Raw genomic sequence first — 21,213 nt, 5'->3', positions numbered from 1 at the left:
TGGTGGTGTACTGTTGGCGGCGCGTCCGGTATCACCTTGCGGCGTCTCTGCGACTTCGAGACATCAACTGGTGAAGACTTATGGGTGTCATTCGTTGTGGAGCGTTTTACATACTATATGTGCGTGGTATACATCCCACCTAGTGCTTCTGATGAAACTTATATGAGATGGTTTCAGAAAGTGGAATCAGTAGCAGATAAACTGAAGAGTGCAGTCATAATAGTTGGTGACCTGAACTTGAACCTAGTTTATAAATCTCGGAATATTTTAAACTATTATTCTTATTTTTTAACTGTGTGTAATTTGATTGAGATGAATGAAGTAATTAATGTACATGGTGGTAAATTGGATGTCGTATTGGTGTCTGAGTGCACATGCGGTATTGTTGTCTCAGAAATGAGTAGCGGGCTGGTTCCGAAGACTGATGGGTTCCACCCACCTTGGAGATCTCTATTCCTATGGATTATGCTGCCCAACGATTGTCTACGGAACGATTGGAGCCAGCAATGTCGACATGCAGCGGGACTGGAACTTTAGTAAAGGCAATTATGAACTTCTTTATGAACTTGTGACTAAATCGAATTGGCATGAAGTTCTTAGTGCTGTGAATGTCGACATTGCTGTGGAACAGTTTTATAAAATTATTTATGACATATTTGACCAGTGTATACCTAGAAAGAGTAGATCAAGAGGTCTCAGCAGATCCTATCCGGTTTGGTTCACTGCAGATTTGATAAAAGATTTAAAGCGCAAAGGTGAACTGCATCGGAAATGGAAATTGACTAAAAATAGGTTTATTTATGACGAATTCTCAAAAATAAGGGCCGATGTGAAAAGGCGGATATCGTCGGCCTATAGTAGCTATCTTGATCGAATCCAGGCTAGTGTGAAAGATAATCCAAAAGCGTTTTGGCAGCACGTGCATAATCTAAAATCGAAGGGTGGATTTGTACCTCGAGTGACTTTTGACGGTAAGGAATACGTTGGTGAGGGTGCAGCCACCGCGTTTGCTACGTTCTTCTCGGAGGTTTTCTTGCCGAATGTTCCTTCTCTGGACCGAATGCTCGAGGTTGTAGTGGACATAACCTTGTTTCCAACTATGTTAACATAACGTCTATAACAATGGAAGAAGTTGAGATAGGCATAAAACGTCTTAAAGCAAGTTGTTCGGTTGGGCCTGATAATTTGCCGGCATATATAGTGAAGGGATGTGTGGACTATTTCAAATTGCCCTTACTTCACCTGTTTAACTTGGCTCTTGCATCTGGCACCTACCCGCGCCTCTGGAAGATCTCTAGAGTGAGACCAATTCCGAAGGCTGGTGACGGTACTGTGGTGGAAAATCATAGACCTATAGCTGTATTATCCACTCCAGCGAAGTTATTCGAAGCCATAATTCATAGAGCTCTGTCTGCACAGGTCAGGCCATTCTTGAGTGATGCTCAGCATGGATTTAGGTCGAAGCGCTCTGTCGATACGAATCTGCTTATCCTGGTTGACATCATCTCGGAGCATCTTGATAGGGGCATACAGGTTGATGTTATTTATTTCGACTTCAAGAAGGCATTCGATCGCGTGGATAATGATGTGTTAATGCTTAAACTTGAACAGATTGGTTTTACTCCCAAACTATTGTCATTCTTCGCTAGTTATCTGCGAGATCGACAGCAGTATGTAAGACATGGGTGCTTCGTTTCGGCGCCGTATCACACTAGGTCTGGCGTAAGTCAGGGCTCTATACTGGGGCCATTTCTGTTCGGGATTATGGTTAATGACCTTGCCTCGGTTCTCGAATCGGCACAGTGCCTTCTTTACGCCGATGACCTAAAGCTGGTTTACGGTGTGCAGCAGAGGGGCGACTGTGACTCTTTGCAGAGAGATATTGACTCGGTTTTCCGGTGGAGTGTAGAGAACAGGCTTCTTTTCAATTCAGCCAAATGTTCGGTATGCACTTTCAGTCGTGCACGCCCCGTTACATGCTCAGTACGTATTGGGGTCGGAGCCCATTGACCGCGTGAGTTCAATTAAAGATCTGGGTGTGCTATTCGATACCTGTCTTACCTTCCATGACCACATTGCGGAGCTATCTTCCAACTGTTTCCGGAGACTGGGCTTCGTTATTCGTAATGTACGAGATTTTAATGATGCTGGAGCTATAAAACTTGTTTACAATGCGTTAGTTAGGAGCAAACTGGAGGCTTCGTCAATTATTTGGCACCCGCATGAATCTGCGTACTCCTTACTTCTGGAGAAGGTCCAAAAAGCTTTCCTTAGGTTTTTATATAAGAAAAAGTTTGGACACTACCCATTCTTATACCCGACAAATTACCTTCTAGGGACTCTCGGTTTCAACTCTCTAGAGGTGAGGCGGAATTGCGGGTTACTCATATTTGCATGTCAGGTTCTGCGGGGTGAGTCGGACTGTCCCGAGCTGGTGGCTCAACTTGTGAGGTTGTATGCCCCGGATATTCCGAAAATAAGGCTCAGGCCACGACGGCGCGATTTGCTGGCAGTGCCGGCGGCGCGTACGGTGTCACGTAGGAACTCGCCTTTACTCCGTGTCCTAACACAGCTTAACGCGTTGCTGGCATCGACACCTGAGTGCGACCTGCTAGCGTGGAGATGGACGCTGTGCGTGCTGAATGCTTGCGGTTTTGTGAGTTTTTAGATGATAGGATTTCGACTGTCCCAATTTGAACCTGTTATTATTATAATAAGTTTAAACTAAGTTTAGTTAGTATGTTCAGTGTAAGTTTAAATAATAGATTTCGTTTTCGTGGTGCATTAGTGTAAACTGTCATGCCACGTGAACATAGTTTTTACCAAAAATAAATAAATAAATAAATAAATTATCCATACCCTTCGCAAGGGTATCAAAATACTTACAATCTGCTCGCTCTAACACAAGGCCAGTTTCTGGGCACTCCTTTCGAGACCGACAGCCAAGGGACTATCAACAAAGAGCTCGAGGTGGACGTAAGCGCCCCCATTCTCCCACGGGGCAGAGACAGAACAAGCGAAGGAGATATTGACTCGATACAGTTCAGGGCCGGCCGTTTAGCAAATTATCACAATATGTGGAGAAGAATGAATGCTCCAGACTTCTTGTTGCGGATAATAAAAGGGTATCGCATACCTTTCATTCAAAAGCCTCCTCTAGTTTATCCGAGTCTTTATCAGAGCAACTACGAGTGCCCGCACTCGACCGAAATGACAGCTGTTATCGATCAAATGAAGACTCAAGGTATACTGGAAGTGGCAGAGCCCTCACCCAGTTTTATTTCCACAATTTTTCTTGTACCAAAAAGCGACGGCACTGCTCGTCCTATTTTCAACCTAAAGGCCCTGAACAGATTCGTATTGACAGAACGATTCAGTCTATTAAACGTTCATCGCATACCGGACTTTCTTCAACCAAGAGATTGGTTGTGCAAAATAGACTTATCACAGGCTTATTTCCATTTACCAGTTACCCAAGCGCACAGAAGATTCTTGCGTCTTATCTACAGGCAAGAGTTGCTAGAAATGACCTGTTTGCCATTCGGCTTAAGCACAGCGCCCAAGGTTTTTGCGTCAATCACCAACTGGATCGCTCAGACGCTGAGAAGGGAAAATATACGAATAGTTGTCTACCTCGACGACTTCTTGATTGCCCACCAGGTCAAAAACATTCTCGTCAATCACGTAAACATAGTCTTGTCAAGACTGGAATCACTGGGATGGATAGTCAATTACGAGAAATCAGTTTTGAAACCTCAGAGAGGGCTGGTGTATTTGGGCGTTTATTGGGACCCGTGGTCCAATCAGAAGCACCTGCCGAAAGACAAAGTATCCAAGTTAATTTCGCAGATACGTCTATTGTTAAACACCAGCAAGACGAACCGGAAGGACTTGGAAAAATTGGTGGGACTCCTAAACTTTGCGAGTTTCGTGGTTCACTTGGGAAGGTTAAACTATCGAGCCTTGTTAAATCTCCTAAATCGGATGCCAGAAGTTTCGAATCAGAAACATGCGATACCTCAAGACGCGAGGGCCGATCTAGTTTGGTGGATGCACAACTGTCTTTGCCCGTCTCCAATTCACGTGGCACCTCCGTCTCATTTTCTGACAACCGACGCATCAGACCTTGCGTGGGGAGCGCTATTAGATTATCAGTCTCTCTGGGGTCTCTGGACATGTGCGGAAAAAGAGTTGCACTGCAATCAAAAAGAGATGCTCGCCATTCTAAACGCTTTGAAAGATCGTTGTCAGTTCCTGTCTCACTCGACGGTCCTAGTCCAAAGCGACAACAAAACTGTTATAGCTTACCTTCGCAATCAGGGAGGAACGAGGTCGTCATCTCTTTTGCAACTAACGTACAGAGTGTTCCAACTGCTGGAGCAGTATCAGATTCAGCTAAGCCTGTTTTACTTACCGGGGGAGGTACAACAGTCATGCAGATCATCTATCGAGACTGCGTACACCTCCAGAATGGCATCTTCTTCCAGAATGCACGGAACGAGTTTTTTCCAAATGGGGAGTACCAGTAATAGACCTGTTTGCTTCGGCGAGAGCTCATGTCGTAATGAACTATGTATCGATAGACCAAAAGGATCACGAAGCCCTATTTCACGACGCCTTTTCAAAGGTATGGAATTTCGAACTGGCATGGATATTTCCACCCCCGTACTTGATACCAAAGGTGCTGGCTCACCTGAACCAAGCTTCAGGGACTTTTCTAATAATAGTTCCTCGATGGCACCGTGTTTTCTGGCGTGCGGACCTCAGGGCTCGTGCCAAAGCCGCTCCCTTTACACTACGTCACCTAGACAAGAATTTACTGGACGTGACCACAAATCTACCGCCTCCGAATGTTCACAAGATGACGCTAGAAGTCTGGAAGTGTGGGGGTGGTCGGAAAATCTAACGGGCTGGAAACCTGAACAAATTTCCCTTCTTCAATCATCTTGGCGCGCCTCTACACGCAAGACGTATAATACAGCCTGGAAGAAGTGGGTAGCTTGGTCAACGCAACATAAAGTAAATACTACACAACCTACGGGTGCAGATGTTGCTAAATACTTAACAGATCTTTATTTGGTCGACAAATTATCTTACAAGACAATTCTTTTATACAAATCTGTAGTATCAACTCTATGTAATACGGAGTCTGTGGAACGATTAAGTACTCATGTACTTGTTAAGCATGTGTTAAAATCCATAGCATTAAGAAATCCAATAGATAAAAAAACCCCGATTTGGAACGTGGAAGTCCTATCTGATTATCTTAGAAAATCTAAAATTAACCACAACAATATTTTTGAGGTTTGCAGAAGAACTGCAGTGCTCCTCCTTCTCTGCTCGGGCAGAAGAATACATGATCTTACGTTATTAAATATTGATTGTAATCATTGCGTATTCATGGAAAATTCAATAATTTTTTGGCCTATGTTCGGATCTAAAACTGATTGCGCGAATTACAGACAATCGGGGTGGAGATTACTGACTAATGAGTCATCCCAAAATCTTGACCCTGTTTTTTGGATTAAACAAACATTCTCGTTATTAAAAGATAGAAGAGAATCGGCTAAATGTAATAGCCTCTTTATTTCTCTGAGAGGTGATGTTAAAACTGCATCGCGTACACTGATTGCGGGTTGGATTAAATCCTTGTTTAGGGAGGCAGGCATAACGGCAACACCTGGGAGCATACGCGCTGCCGTAGCTTCTAAGAATTGGGTGGATAATTGTTCTGTAGAAGATATTTTGTCACGAGGTAATTGGCGCTCGGAAAACACGTTTAAAAATTATTACAGACGCGAGGTTATGCCTGCGCCCACCATGAATAATGCCATAAATATATCGAATTTGTTCGCAGCAGTTGATTAATTATAATTCAACAATAATCCTAGTAAGGCCTAAGGATTTTCTGATTGTTACACGTATTTAGAACTATTTAGTGTTAACAAAAACTTTTATTGAGAAATGTTGTGTCAATGATTGTTGATTACTTTAACGTCCTTAAAAACCTGTACGGTTTTAAAACTAATACTCTTACACTGATTACGGAGTACTAATTCAATAAGTTCCTATTACCATTGCTTTATATATTACATTATCTGTGATTGCCACATGGTATTTACCCAATTATTTAATTTACTAAAACTGTATAATGTAACGTTGTATGAACCTTTAATTAAAAACTGAAGTACGACAATCTTCTTGTTTATTTTCAAAATCTAACAAAAGATTGTATCCCACACGTAAAGTGATATAAATCTTATAGAACCCTTGTCACATTGGCATCTTACGTCCTCCACCAGGCGATAACAAACATGTCTCAATTAAATAAGCTTCGAATAACGGTCAAGTCAAATTAATAGACGCGTTTTACCTACCAATAAAACGCATATTAATTTACTTACCTTATTCGAAGCTTATGAGTAAACTCTGCCTGGTTTAATTTCGATCCAATGAAGAACGAACTAAAATCTGGAAATGAACTAAAGTCATCCCCACTGCCAGGTGGAGGGAGAAAAGTAGAAGGGGTATAGAAAGAGATAGCAATACCCGGCGGGAAACGTGCTGCCTATCTCAATTAAATAAGCTTCGAATAAGGTAAGTAAATTAATATGCGTTTTATTGGTAGGTAAAACGCGTCTATTTCATTTCAACATTTTGAAATGTTATTGGTGCATTAAATATACAACGAAAACTTGGTATAGTTATGGACAATTTGTATTCAGAAACAATACTTCTAAATGAAACTTATGAAGAAATAATGCAAAATAATAAAGATTTTTCTGACTTATCAACGGCTCAAAAATGGCAATACATATTCAATAAAAGTGAAGATTTTCAAATATTTTCAAATTCATTGCATATATTTTGTCTGTCCCTGCTACTTCAGCTTTCACGGAGAGAGTCTTTTCCCTTATGAAGGTAAAGTGGAGAGACGAAAGGAATAGAGCTGCCCTAAATTTAATAAAAAACGAGTTGATTATATATTTTAATTTAAACTTTGATTGCAAAGAGGCTCTAAATATCTTCAAGAACGACAAATGTTTGTTAAATGTAGCAAAAAGCAATAAAAAGTATATTTTTAAGGAGAAATAATAAATACTCTTTTTTTATTCTGTGTACTTTATTTTTGTCCTTCTAAAATGAAAAAATACTTTATTCGCCTAAAAAAAGGTGGCAACCCTATCCATATCAGTGAATTACAAGCTTTTAGCTTACAATTCGCCGCCGAGCGTGCATGAAAATACATAATATGTGTCGCACAATCGTAACAGTTGTCTTGGACGTGCGGTTGTGAAAATAGCTTAAAAAACCAGCCAAGAGCACCCGAAATAGGGTACCGTAGCCATGACGTAAAGGATTTCGTATTTTGTACGGAATATTTTCAAGTTTAGGTATATTTTATAACTTAGGCTGCACTTTAATCTTAAAACTAATAATTCTCAAGCAAACTTAGCCGTTATAGTTTTCCATAAAAGTTTGATATACTTACTACCATTCTGAATTTTTTCAAAATGCTTCCACCCACCGGTTTAGATTTTAGCGGGAGGGGGGGGATCGATTTTAATGAAAATTTGCACTTTAAAGTTGAATATTTCGCAAACAAATCACTGAATCGAAAAATCGCTGTAGCAACCCCCTAATGGTTTTAAAAGATCTATCTAACGATATCCCACACTACAAGATTGGAAGAAAAAAAAAACACAAACAAAACAAAAACACCCGTCATAAGTCTATGTTAGGTACTCTAAAAATTTACATAATTTACATATATTGTGCAAAATTACAGCTTTCTAGCATTGATAGTCCCTGAGTAAAGCCGCGGAAATTTGTAAATTATATTATACTGTGAAAAGTACGATAACATAAGTAAAAATACCACGTTGCAAAGTTTCTCTCGGGTTACTTCGTTAACTTGACAACGTCCCTACGTTTACGTTTAGAAGGAGCAAGGTGAAGGTCGAACCCATGGGTATCTTTACGAAAGTACCCTGCTACCGTAAAACGAGGCTACTTTGCACCGATTTTTGCTCCAAATTTCGTAATCTTTGTTTTATTTTAAAAATTATTATGAAAGAAAGAAAGAAAATAATTTATTTACAACAGCAATGACACATTAAGGTTAGGGAAAATAACAATAAGAAGTGTTGCCGCTATGCTACGGTATGTTCATATATGTATTTATGTAAAGTAGATCAATTTATTGGGAAGTGTATTGGGTACCGGGACTTCGACCTGCAAGACATTTAAACAAAATACAGAACTGGAGCATAGTTACCCAGTGGGGGGCAAAGTAGCCTCGTTTTACGATACGTTGCTCAAACTAAACACTACCCTTTTCTAATGAAGTGAATATAAAACTAATATGACTGTATGTATTGGGGTTTGTATGTAAAGAGATATTTGTCGTGGAGGACATATCTTGGCGGGCCGGGCCGTAGTTTCCGCTCGCTGCCCATGAGAGGAGTTAAATTCACTGGAAGAACACTGATTGGTTTTGAAGGCAAGAATATTTGTTAGAAGACGCAACAGGCGTTTGTGGAGGATACTCGTACTCCAAAATTTTAAATTCGTGATAACCGTCATCGTAACTCTCCTGTTAAATATTATTATCGAGAGCGAGACGGCATGATAAAAAAATTTGAATTTCAAATATAAGGCTATTTGACAATTGAAATAAAAAACTTATCACAGCGCCTCTCATATGTAAAACGGAGTCCTAGCAATGATCTGCATAATCTATCGTCTAACATTAACTACCATTTTCTCTAACGATAATTTAAAGTAAAACTGTAAACTTTCAGTTTTTTTTTTCAAATATTACAGTAGGCAGCTTTGATTAGGTTTGGTATATTATACGTATACAATTATTTTTTGAGTGATGGCATTACTAGTGCAAATAGTGAGTTTTTCACATAAGAAAACTATATATATATATATATATATATATAGTTTAATATAGGTAATATACGAGTAAAGACTCTGTGATTTTATCAATGTGTTTTATTTTGCATAAAAACAGACCAAAGAAAAATTACTTTTTTATGAATTAGATTTCAAGAAATTGAATTAAACCCATCCATTTAAATTATAAAAAACTACTAATCTGCATATTAATACACACGTAGACTAGGTATATTAATTAGATGTTCTTCCTATGATGAATTACTCGCTTAAGTAATTAATTTCAACATGTGGTTAGGGTTAATTAAACCTTAATTAATTTAAATGGTAGCCACGGCAATTTTAATAGTAGGTAAAGCAACATAGCAAAATGTAGCTGAATAATATCTTACGAACATAGAATAACTTCACCAGTGTGTTGTGTGTAGGGATTCCTCGCAATGTTTCCTTCACCATCGTTCATCAGTATGGGCCATGTTGCGCGAAATAAACGGTTTTATTATTATTATTATTATTATTGAAAGGTTGCTTGGAAGAGATCGCTCTTAAGCGACAAGGCTACCTATTGCTTACCTTGTCATTTTCTCTCTACGTACGGTACCTGTTTTATGTATCGCTTACTATTTCTGTTGTACAATAAAGAGTCATTGTATTGTATTCCATAATAATGTCTGTGGTAAATTTCAAATATGATTTGGCTGGTAAATATCAAAAAGTTTAGAGTTGCGAACCCGGGATCGACCACACGACACTGCTTGACTGTTACCACGGAACATTTAGTATAAGAAGATTAAGATAATTAAGCCAGTAACAATCCAGCGATATTGATCTAAATCATACTAACTTCCCGAATAGCCTCAAGAACAATCAAACAGTCGTTTTTCCTCCGCATCTATCGGCTCTATATCCACGTGACATACTTATTATCCTGTTGACGTGTCTACCACCAATATGATCTATGGCAATTGCTTCGCCATTGTGTAGTATATTTTTGTTTTGCCTTGTATTATGCTGTCAACAAAGGATAGTTCTGTCCTTTCTGTACAAAAGAATTCCTTTTCTGTATTAGCATAGGGACTGCCAAGTCAGACAGAATCCCCCTCTAAGTTTGGAGGCATGAAATAAAAGCTTATTTTATTTATTCATTCCAGGAATTTCAGTTTATGTAGCAGTCAGAGCGTTGCCATTGAGGTTCAATATAACGCTTAAAACATTTATCTTTTACGAAAACTAACTCGAGAGGAACATGTTTCTACAATGTAAATTTATTACTTTTTAAAACATCAGAATAAGTATTTAGATTTCAAACGAAATGACTATGCAACTTTTTGTCGAAACCATTTAATAATAGAATAAACAGCGAAAATTGCGAAGATGTTTTTAAGCAACTTGCACATAATCAAGTGCAAATTCGACGCATGGCTTGAAGATTTTTAACTGTTATACTGCTGTGTTTCTATGAGCACACCATCTGCTTTTATTTTTCTTTCAACGCTCCAGCATACACCAAACTGTTTGGTATTCAGCCAATACGGCGATAGTTTGAGAAACAATTTGCAACTGACATTTCGATCTTCGACGTACATAGACGTTACGTGATGGCATTACGCAATTGTAAGCGCTGGTGTAGTGAGCGTTGACTGTAGTCTAAAGCGCGTGTTAGCGGAGATGGCACTCAGCATTTGTGCATTCCTGTATATGAAAGTTTACTTATACATTGCTCCCTCCAAACCAAAAGGTCCACTTGAGAACTAAGTACTTATATTTCATGCATTTTGTCAAGATTTTTTGCTATACGAAAAAGAGCGTGGCCATAGATAACCTAAATCCAGTATTCAAAACTGCGTATATATGTACTTTTTAACAGTGTCACGGTGCAGACGTTATTAGCTCTTGCCGCTAGATGGCGTTAGTAGCGCATTCTATTAAAAATATTTTATTTCCTATATTTAATTAAATGCGATTGCGCAGCTTTTTTTTAATGTACAAATTGAAATTTTTCTCCTTTCAATTTTATACAAACTACCATAGATTAAAATTCCATATTGTCTCTGGTATTTTTATCAATAAGAGGGTAAGCTAGCTAAAATTGTTGAATTTGGACGGTGGTTGTTTTCTTAACAGCTGATATTGTTATTGTGTCAAAATTTTGCTTAAATAGACGTACACAGCCAGATTTTCACATTCTGCAAAAATCAGAAAACAACAAATACGCCTTCCAAAACTTATCCATATTTTTAATTTAAATTCAGTGAAACTCTGCCCAAATTTGGTAAGTCCTTGGCAAATATCAATCTTTACTTGTGTATTTTTAATTTGTGTTTTCTTTCAGTTTTTAATTGTAAATTTAGCCAAAATTCATAGTTTTTTTTCTCACATTTTTAAATCTGTTTTTAATTAATTAATTCTTTTCGGCCCTTTTATTTCAAAACTGTATAATTGTTTTTAAATGCCGTTTTACATTTTATATTATAACCGTTGGGCCTTTACAAATTCAAAAATGTAACGACTTTTTCCAAATTCAATTTACTTTTGTTTTCTTTACCATAATGATATCTTTAATTCTTCGAACGATTCTTCTGCCACCTGATGATGATGATGAAGAATCTTCACGCCGGTTGGATGGTTGGCAGAATAAAGGCCACCTGAATCTTGTCTAAACGAGCGTTGATTTCAGGGCGGCACAGTACGGTCTGGGACTGAACCCCTCACCGTTTCCACCAACACCTGCACGGCTGCCTGGAACCGAAGCCCCTGTCCTTCCACTATTGAAAGGACTGCTGCTGCTTGCTGGCCCTGGAGCCCCTACTGCCTCCAGCCTTTGTCCAGCACCGGCGACCTGCGCTTCGGACTCTAATCCAGGGAAGCCTCTCCAAAAGGAACGCTCAACTCTTTCGTATCCGCGACCCTCGAGTTTTTTTTTATTTTTTTTATTCTGTTAGAAAAGCCTTAGGGGCTAAATAAACGTTTTACTCAAATTGAACCCCTAGGGTCTCACTGCTCTACCCTGACAACAGCTGACTCATTTATGGCTCGCAAAACACGACGACAATATTTTTCCCGGGCGTGCTGAAACGACAATCGGACTCATCAAAAGTAATCATCTGCTGCGTTGCATGTGAAATTAAATTGACCAATGAGAATACGTCATTTATGACTTTTATATGGTGTTTTTTTCTTAAATGCATTATGCGCAGAATGCTTTATTTTTTTAAATATGAAAAAACGCCACAGCATCGCAGCAGGTCGGACATGACGAGGATGGCGTTTTTATTTTTTAAATATGTGGTTGGGTACTGGCTGCTATAATTACGTCACAAAAGAAAAACTAAAATCGGACGACACTCTTTCCCTACATTCTTTCTAAGAGTCGTATTTACTTCCGACCTTGTTTTTCGTGTAAATGCCCATAGAAGCTCATGTCAGTTTCTATGGGCGTGTACACAAAAAACAGGGTCGGTATTTCCATGTCAGTATTATCCGGGACAGGAAAGAGTGTCACCCCTAAAATATTCGAGTTCAGTTTCACACGAGTTTGTATGAGAGTGTACATGAATAATCGGGTCGGTATTTACATGTCGGTATTACCCGTCAGTAGGGGGTGTTTTTTTTTCTCATCCAACCCTATAGTGTGGGGTATCGTTGGATAGGTCTTTTAAAACCTTTGGAAGGTTGCCTTAACGATTTTTCGATTCAGTGATCTATTTGCGAAATATTCAACTTTAAAGTGCAAATTTTCATTAAAGTCGAGCGTCCCCCCCCTCTAAAATCTAAACTGTTTGTGGCCGGTTTTATAAAAGTGCAACCATTTGTTTCGAACGTCAATGAAAAGCAACAAAAAATTACGGATTCAAATTATGTGAAATAAAAAAAGCTTAAAACTCTGTCAGCTGCAATCTTAGTTTGTAGAAATCCAATAGTCTCATCATCGTCATCATATCAGTCGTAGGACGGCACTGTTAGACATAGGCCTCCCCCATAAGAGAAAGAGTCTCATAATTTCTTATGATATAAAAATAAAGTAACAGTTTTAGATAGATTGATGACCTTTATGCGAACGCTAGCTACATAGAAATAAGTGGGCTAATATATAATGGAAGATTACCGTGCAGCGTGTAGTTTACCGTAATAGTTTAGGAGCACTAAGTTATAAAAATGCTCGCAACAGTGTAATTATGGCTAGTGCATTTCTAATCGAGCAGCTGTGCTTGCTGTTTAAGCAGAAAAAAAATTTTTTGACGTGAAGTAAAAACAGGCAGTTCATACAGAAATGTTTGTTAGTAAAATTCTACTCCTTACATTTTTTAACTCTAGTCCTTACTTCTTTCAGTTAAAAAAGGTTGCCTGGAACAGATCGGTCTGAAGCGATAAGATCGCCTGCTTACCTTGTAATTTTCTCTGTGAGTCGTGTGTGTGTGTGTGTATGCGTGTTTTCTGTATGGCTTAGGAACTATTTGTGGTGTACAGTCAAGGGCATAAATGTATATACGTTACCAAGACTTCAAAAATATCTATACGACCTTTCTGTCGATGTAGGTCGATGTATACGTATTATGCTTAACGTCGTGGCTGTATTATTTATCTATATCTATGCCCTTGACTGTTACAGAATTATACAATGTGTATTGTAAAATTCTGCCTAATTGTAATTTTATTTTTTCTTTGTCATTATCTATCACTTACACTATTGCTTTTGCTAGATATAGGCAAAACATAGGTACATTTCGCTATAATATCTAACAGGTTTGTAACTTTTTATGAACTTAATGGTTTTATTGTTCCTAATGGTAAGCACAAGGTAATGTAATGGTTTGGTGGTTTATTTGATAGGTGATGCTTAGGTGTGGGTCGTCAGGTACGTGATTTGAGCGAAACGAAACGAAACTAGTGACAAGAATCATGTCACTGGTTACTAAAAGGAGTTATTTTAGTAACCAGTTTCTTTCACTGCCTGCAGTGACGCGTTCTGTGACAGTCACTGTTACTGAATTAAAAATGAAACTAGTATTTAACGTAATTTGTTACAAGCTATTGAGCTATGACGTTATTTATCACCAGCATCGTTTTCGGTGTAATGTCAATAATTTCATAATCTAAGAATCGTTTCTTTGACGTTGTATAATGTTTGAGTTATTATTTTTACTCTGTACTACTCGTGAGGTCTGTAACGTTGAGGCAAAAATCAAAAATCGCATCACCACAAAAATAGCTCGTTACAAAAATCACCACTTGTTGCTTGACGTGAAACCAGTGATTTGGTTATTCAGCACGTCACCAGTCACTGTATACGGTGACGTGAAATTACGGCCACCTATAGTGATGCTTAATCCAATTGTAAAAATGTTGTCATCCTTTTGGGTAATATCTATGTAGGTCATGATGGCAAATACGAAACATCAAATCATTATCCATCTATCCGTTGCCATAGAATACACATCCAATTAATAATCCCGTCATTTCTAATTCAAGCAGATATGAAACTCTTCTTAACCCACTTACGAAAAGGAGATTATTCCCAAACTTTCCCCAATCGAAAACATTCAATTAGCCCATACATGCATATTTATTATAAGATCGCACCGTTTCAAACTGTGACACACAAATCATGGAGTGCAACACTGTGCCAATATTCCTACTTGTTTTAGTAGCAATGTTACGTGTGTCGTTTTGTTGGAAAGCGGTAAGTCACAGAAAGGAAACAAACAAAGTTAGGAGTTGGGAGAGGAAGGTCGTATGTCGGCTAACCACAGCGTAATGTATGAGAATAGCCGACCAACTTATTTACTGCCGTGCTCATAGCTTTATTTTTCATACTAAGCACAAAGAGAGGGTTATTTAAAAATAATCAAAGCCTTTTCGTTCGGGATGGGTTTGCTTTGTTTAATTTTTTTGGGCTTGTGTGATTTAACGGCGTATATAGCACTACTTTATCATCTTCATCCTATGCGCCTCTCACTGCTGGGTATAGGTCCCATGTGAGGGCTTGGGCAGAAGTGCCCACGCGTGTCCAGGGCTGATTGGGAACTTATCGAATACCACTGGACTGCTTTGCAGTTTGTAAAGGTGATTTGAGATTTACAACGTATTCTTAAACGAAACATTGAAAATTATGTGTGATTTAGTAATTTCAGTAGATACAGCGATTCAATTCATTTATATACCTATACAAGTCTATACCTGTGGTTTTTCATGCGTAAGCTATTATGAAAATCCGCAGCTTACTTCAATTAAGCTAAGGATTTTATTAAATTCCTATGGAAATTCTTAATAATTACGTCTTGAATTTCACTAACATTGTATATTGAATACCCACTCCAAATCTCATGTCTGCAATCCTGAATCCCTGGCGGTTGAAATTTCAAGATTTTATCCTTGTCCCGTTAGAATATCGAGATAAAAAGCATCCTATGGTTTATTCCAGATATACAGCTATGTGTATACCAAATTTCATCCAAATCCGTCCAGCCGCTTTAGCATGAAGGAGTAACAAACATACACATACATACATTTTTAAGTACAACTAGTAGTAAACAATAGTAGCGTTAGAATTTTGTCTACAATTTATACCTACGTATTAAGAAGCCAAGCAATCGTTCAACAAATAACCTAACCAACAAAAAGTTGGAAAACGCCGACTTTGTCACTTCAAAGTTCAATATCTCTAAAACGGCTGTACCGATTTTAATAAAACATGTTTAAGAACCTTTGCTAGAAAATCTGCTATCAAATAAAAAAACCGCATTCGAATCGGTTCACCCGTTTAAGAGCTATGGTGCCACAGACAGACAGACACACACACACAGACATACTTACAGACACACATAGCGGTCAAACTTATAACATCCCTCTTTTTGCGATCGGGGTTAAAAAGTAAATTTCATCCAAATCCCTCATAACATCAGACCGTATGCAGAATCCGCAGTTTCCACCGGGACTAATGTACAGGGTGCTCTGAAATTCCGCGCATAAAGGCGGCCATTGATCGGAAGGCCTGTTATAAATCACCCGCCGCGTTTACACGTCGGGCGCGGGTGTGGTGCATGTCATAAGTATCTGTGGGTACCCAAGACGTTGGGTGTTGTGGTATAAGTGTATTGTAATTTACCCTTGAAATGTCGACAAACTTTTAATCGAATCCGTTAAAAGTCAACGATTCCTATTTTTTCATTTAATCGAATATTCATTACCTCGAATGATTGAAACGAGTATTTTTAAATCACCGATTTTTTATTTCTGGAAATATTATTTAATAGATAGTTTATGTGGCAGAACTTCATTTCATATTTTATTATTTCATCGTTTTTGAATGAAATTAATTTTTTAGGGGTCGCAGTTCTAACCAAACCTAACCTACTTTTTTGGTAGCGATTTATTTTTATTGGGTTTGCAGTTCTAACCTATTCTACTTTCCTGATAGCAATTTATTTTTGCTGGAGTTGCAGTTCTATCCTAACCTAACCTACTTTTCTGGTAGCGATTTATTTTTGTTGAGGTCGTTGTTCTAACCTAACCTATTTTCTGGTATCGAAAATACAAACCGAAATAGAGATGCATAGAAAAACCAGAAAAATAAGAGCAGCGCTGGGAATCGAACCTAGGTATCGCATTCTGTGCCACGTGCTATACCACTACACACAGTGATACAGACACGAATTTATCCTATGCAACACATATGCTTGTTTGTTTTCTTATTTAGTCAATTAAGCAGCGACACTAGCGACATGTATGCTGTAGCCCTCATCGAGAAACTTTCAGCACCCCATTGGAACTAACCGTTCACCCGGACAAAAGATGTCGTTATTAAGCAATCAAATTAAGATTGTTTTTTTGGAATCTTTTTGTATGTTTTATTTCAATTCCAAATTTTTTGTGTTCCAAATTGTTTCTATGCATCTATATTTCAGTTTGTATTCTATGGGTTTTACGGGATGACCGTAAAAGTAACAAAAAAATTGCAATTGAAATAAAAAATACAAAAAGATTCCAAAAAACCAATCTTTATTTTCTGGTATTTTATAATAATACTTATGTGTCATGAATAGTTGATGAAATGTATTATTAGCAAAAAATAGTCCTTGTACTGTTATTCTAATAATTGTTTTAATATGTAATGAATAGTCGATAAAGTGAAATTATTCCAAGAGAAAATATTAGTATTGAATATTCGATGAATTGTTTTCGATGTCGACATTTCAAGGGGCACCCGGTATAAGCACAAAGAAATTGAATTTTCACGTAAGACACGAACGTTTTGTGTATACTTTATGGGAATAACTATGGTAATTTCATGAATTGTATCTGGTATTCGATTAAGCTAAAATTTGATACACTTGTACGAGTTCAGTGACAATACAATAATCGGGTCAATCAAAGGAATTTGTGCACAAAATTGTGCCTGTGGGAGAGGACAGGTTAATTAAAGTTGATAACTTTGTTAACTTTCTTTAATAAGTAAAACTATTGCCAATAATTATTGTCGCTCATCCCTTGCACCAGCATTCCAAATAGTTGCTGGTCGATTGGCGGAGATATATGAGACGTGCACGATATTTTACTGAAAAATTACATTACAGCGTTCCTTAGACGTCGCCATGAAGAGGGAGTAAGGTTTCTTTCTTTTTGTTCAAAACTATGTCAGATTGAAAATTGTACGGGAAAAATGTTATTGACCCGCGCAAACAACGCTAAGTCGTGACTGTAGTGTAAAAAAAATCAAGAATTAGTCAATCTGACTCAACTTAGATTGTATATTATTACAATCGGGTGTGTAACGATTGGTATAACAACTTTTGATATATTTTCACTGGATATAACAACATTTAATATAATTTCATTGGATATAATCACTCAAGGGACATAATAAACTTTTGGTATAACAACAATCAGTATAATTTCATGGCGTATAATGTTCAAATAGTATAATACATTTTTGATATAACGTTTAATGTATATTATGTATATAATAATAATGAATTATAATGGATATAAGTATTAGTGGTATAATGTTTTGTAAGATATAATTTTAAAACTATAGTATTATACAAAAGAGCCGATTCTGGCGCTTCGCCGGCCGCTGCCGCGACAAGCTCGTTTTGCTCGCTCGGCTCGCGCGCTGTAAGGTCGCAGTTCCACCTAACACTCCTCCTCGCTTCGCTCGTCGTCGTAACCTAACCTAACCTACACCAACCTGCAGTATTCCAAATTATGCCAATAGTACATTATTACTAACTGAGCTTTATATCGAACAAAGTTATATCCCATGTATGTTATACGTTTGACTGTTAGATTAATAGTTGTTATTACATCTGTTGATAATTATATTACATGAGAATATATCAAATGTTGTTATATCAAAAGTGCATTATATCCTTTAATCGTTATATCCAGTGAAAATATATCAAAAGTTTTTATATCATTATAATCAGACTTAGACTCGTCAATGCCAAATCCAAACTGTGCAATTTTTTGTGTTGTGTGTGCTGGAATTTAGACGTTTTTTTCAAGATAAACGGGTGACCTGCTTAAAGCCGCGGGTTCACGGTGGATGCAGGCCGCTTCCAACCGAAATAACTGAAAGTCTATGGGAGAGGCCTATGTTAAAGAGTGGACGTCGCACGGCCGATATGATGATGATATATTTTTTATATAATTCATGTTCATATCATGATGAGGACGCTCTGAAAGCGGCGCGTATAATGGTGTATACAGCTACAGCTCAATACATGTCGTACGCTTTTACACAAGTATACGGGTAGCTAAATGCCATTCTATTTTTTTTTATTAAAATGATTTTACAAAATGTAATTTACTTCCAAATATACACTAATAACTCAAAATTGACAAATGGTTGGTTAGCTCAGTATTAAGAGGTATCGATGTGTATCCCTACCATTCGACGGGTTCTCACTTAACACTCGATCCAAACACACAACACTTACCGTATGACTCTGCGCACCCGAAACGGAATGACGAGATTCACACACAGAAAAAAGGAACTCATTAAAGGTAACCAAGATCTACATACCGAAATAAATATATCTAGAGGGCATAATACCTTTCATATACGTGGACTTTAACCGTACTGGCTACAATAATTATTTTCTCCACGTAAGCAGGAAGTATTTGTCACCGGGTGTTGATAAACGGAGGAAGCTCGCAGACCCACCCTTATTGGAAATACAATATTAAGTGCAAATTAAGCGATAGTGCTGAGTAGCGGATTATTATCTTCTCGATAAGGGAAAATGCGATCATATACAATAAAGGATACTGCGTAACGGTCTCGTAAAATAATAGGGGATTTTAATTAATTTGTGTATTTGTTACTTTTAATAGTTATCATTTGATTTCAGAACAGGGCAGGAGGATGTTACCATCGATTGCATTTATTTCATGTTTTTTTTATCACGGGACTCTGCCATTTAAACTGATTTGGAAATAATTTAATATAATGCTTATGTATTATTTCTGCTTGGTCTCATTAAAAAAAATACCACACTTGAAGTATTTAAAGACTTCAAAGGCATTTTTTGTTAAAAATTGTTTTGATCAATTATCGCTATAATTTTATCAAATGAAAATCAAATGGTCACAAGTGCGGGAACTCAGCTTTCGCAGTCAAATGAAGTACGAGTGTTAATATTATAAACAAGGAGTGAAGTGAAAACATCAAGCTCTGTCGAGTTATAAAATCCAACCGAGATAGAATGCAACTAAAGCGAAGGTTTTTGCAAGCAAAATACAGGACAACACAGTGGCTTATAATGAATGTATAGCTAGTGTATTATCTCTTGAAAAAAGTGTTCACCGACCGCACCAAATCCCTTTTTGAGTATGAGTATTACTAATCTAGACTAAGATTAATTACGCATTTCGACCACATAGTTACCTAAAAAAAACTTAATTTTTGGTACCTCTGGGTGAAGACCAAAAAGTTGTTAGAATTACTAATACTTTTTTAGATTCATTATCCCAGCACGTCCTACTGCTGGGCCCGGCCTCTTCTCAGAATGAGAGAGCTTGGGACGTGGTTTCCACGCGGGACAGTGCGGATTGGGAACTTCAGACACACCATTGAATTGTTTCGCAGGTATGTGCAGGTTTCCTTACGATGTTTTCCTTCACCGTAAAGTTCGTGGTAAGTAAATTTTAAATGTAATTCCACACACGAATTTCGAAAAGCTCAGAGGTGCGAGCCGGGGTTTGAACCCACGACCCTCTGCCTGAGAGGCCATAGGTTCAACCACTCTGCCACCACTGCTTTTTCGATTGTGTCACGAAAATTATCCATACAAATATATGATTAATTTTCGTCTGAAAATGGAAAAAAATAAAAGTAATAACTACCTCAGTTAAGGTGTGCAACTTTTTGGTCTTCACCCACCTGTGTTATTTAAATCCAACGCAGCTTAAACAATCTCTGGTAGGAATTCGACTTAATTGGTTTTAAGTTCACATTTAATAATTTTGAAATATGTGTCCGCTAATAAAATCCTATCGTTAACAATTAATTAATTCGGACCAATGTAGATATAAAATGGCGTAATGTGGGTATTTCGGTAAATAAAGGCTATAATTTATGTAGGTCGACAGACACCGCATACAAATTGCTAATATTAACGATTTATTGAACTATCTCTGCAGATAAATTAACACATTGGCAGGTTGTATTTTGTTTTCGTTGTGTAGTACATTTTACTGCAAAATCCATTATTCTGTTGTATTCATGAACCTGACTTCCTACTGAAATTGAATTGAATTCCTACTGAATTAAAACGCTCTATTAAAAAGTCTAAAATAAATAAAACTTCTAGAAAAAGTTTTGTTTTGAGATGTTTCAAAGTGTAAAATATTATGAATTTCCTGATTCAAAAACACAAAGACTTTAATTCTGGCGTAATAAATAAGATCGTGGTATCAGATTTTTGAGTGGTTCGAATACATACAATTTTGTATTTGACTGTATTCTAAATAAAAATAAATAGTTTATTTTTCTTTGGACATGGTATAATTGGCATTGTTCATATTAAAAAAAAAATCGAAAACCATTTCGAGGGAGAGGGTTTTTGAACAATTTTATCCTATTCTAATTCAAAAATACTTAAGGGTTACGAATATATAGGCAAAATATGTTTGATCTTAGTTTGACCTACATATTTTTTTTAAGGGATGAATTCCTTTACCTGAAAAGTAAATCCATAAGTATCTAGGTTTATCTATGATATCTGTCACGCACTCTCCTTTCTCTTTGGTCACGCAGGGCCCGTATTACGAAGTGCAAAATTCTAACTTCGTATATTGCCGTTATAC

The 21,213-nt window shown here is 37.5% G+C and overlaps 1 protein-coding gene across 1 annotated transcript; it reads left to right on the top strand.

Moving 5' to 3' along the window:
- The first annotated feature begins 2,865 nt into the window (after positions 1–2,865).
- LOC141440849 (uncharacterized) lies at positions 2,866–6,415 on the top strand. The gene has a single exon (XM_074105415.1). It carries the CDS (start codon positions 3,076–3,078, stop codon positions 5,866–5,868), a length of 2,793 nt encoding a protein of 930 aa, XP_073961516.1. The 5' UTR covers positions 2,866–3,075; the 3' UTR covers positions 5,869–6,415.
- The last annotated feature ends 14,798 nt before the right edge of the window (positions 6,416–21,213 follow it).

This window comes from Choristoneura fumiferana, chromosome 23 (assembly GCF_025370935.1).
Source record: "Choristoneura fumiferana chromosome 23, NRCan_CFum_1, whole genome shotgun sequence".
NCBI lineage: Eukaryota > Metazoa > Arthropoda > Insecta > Lepidoptera > Tortricidae > Choristoneura > Choristoneura fumiferana.
Note: the sequence above shows the minus strand (reverse complement) of the source record. Positions and strands in the feature narration are given on the sequence as shown.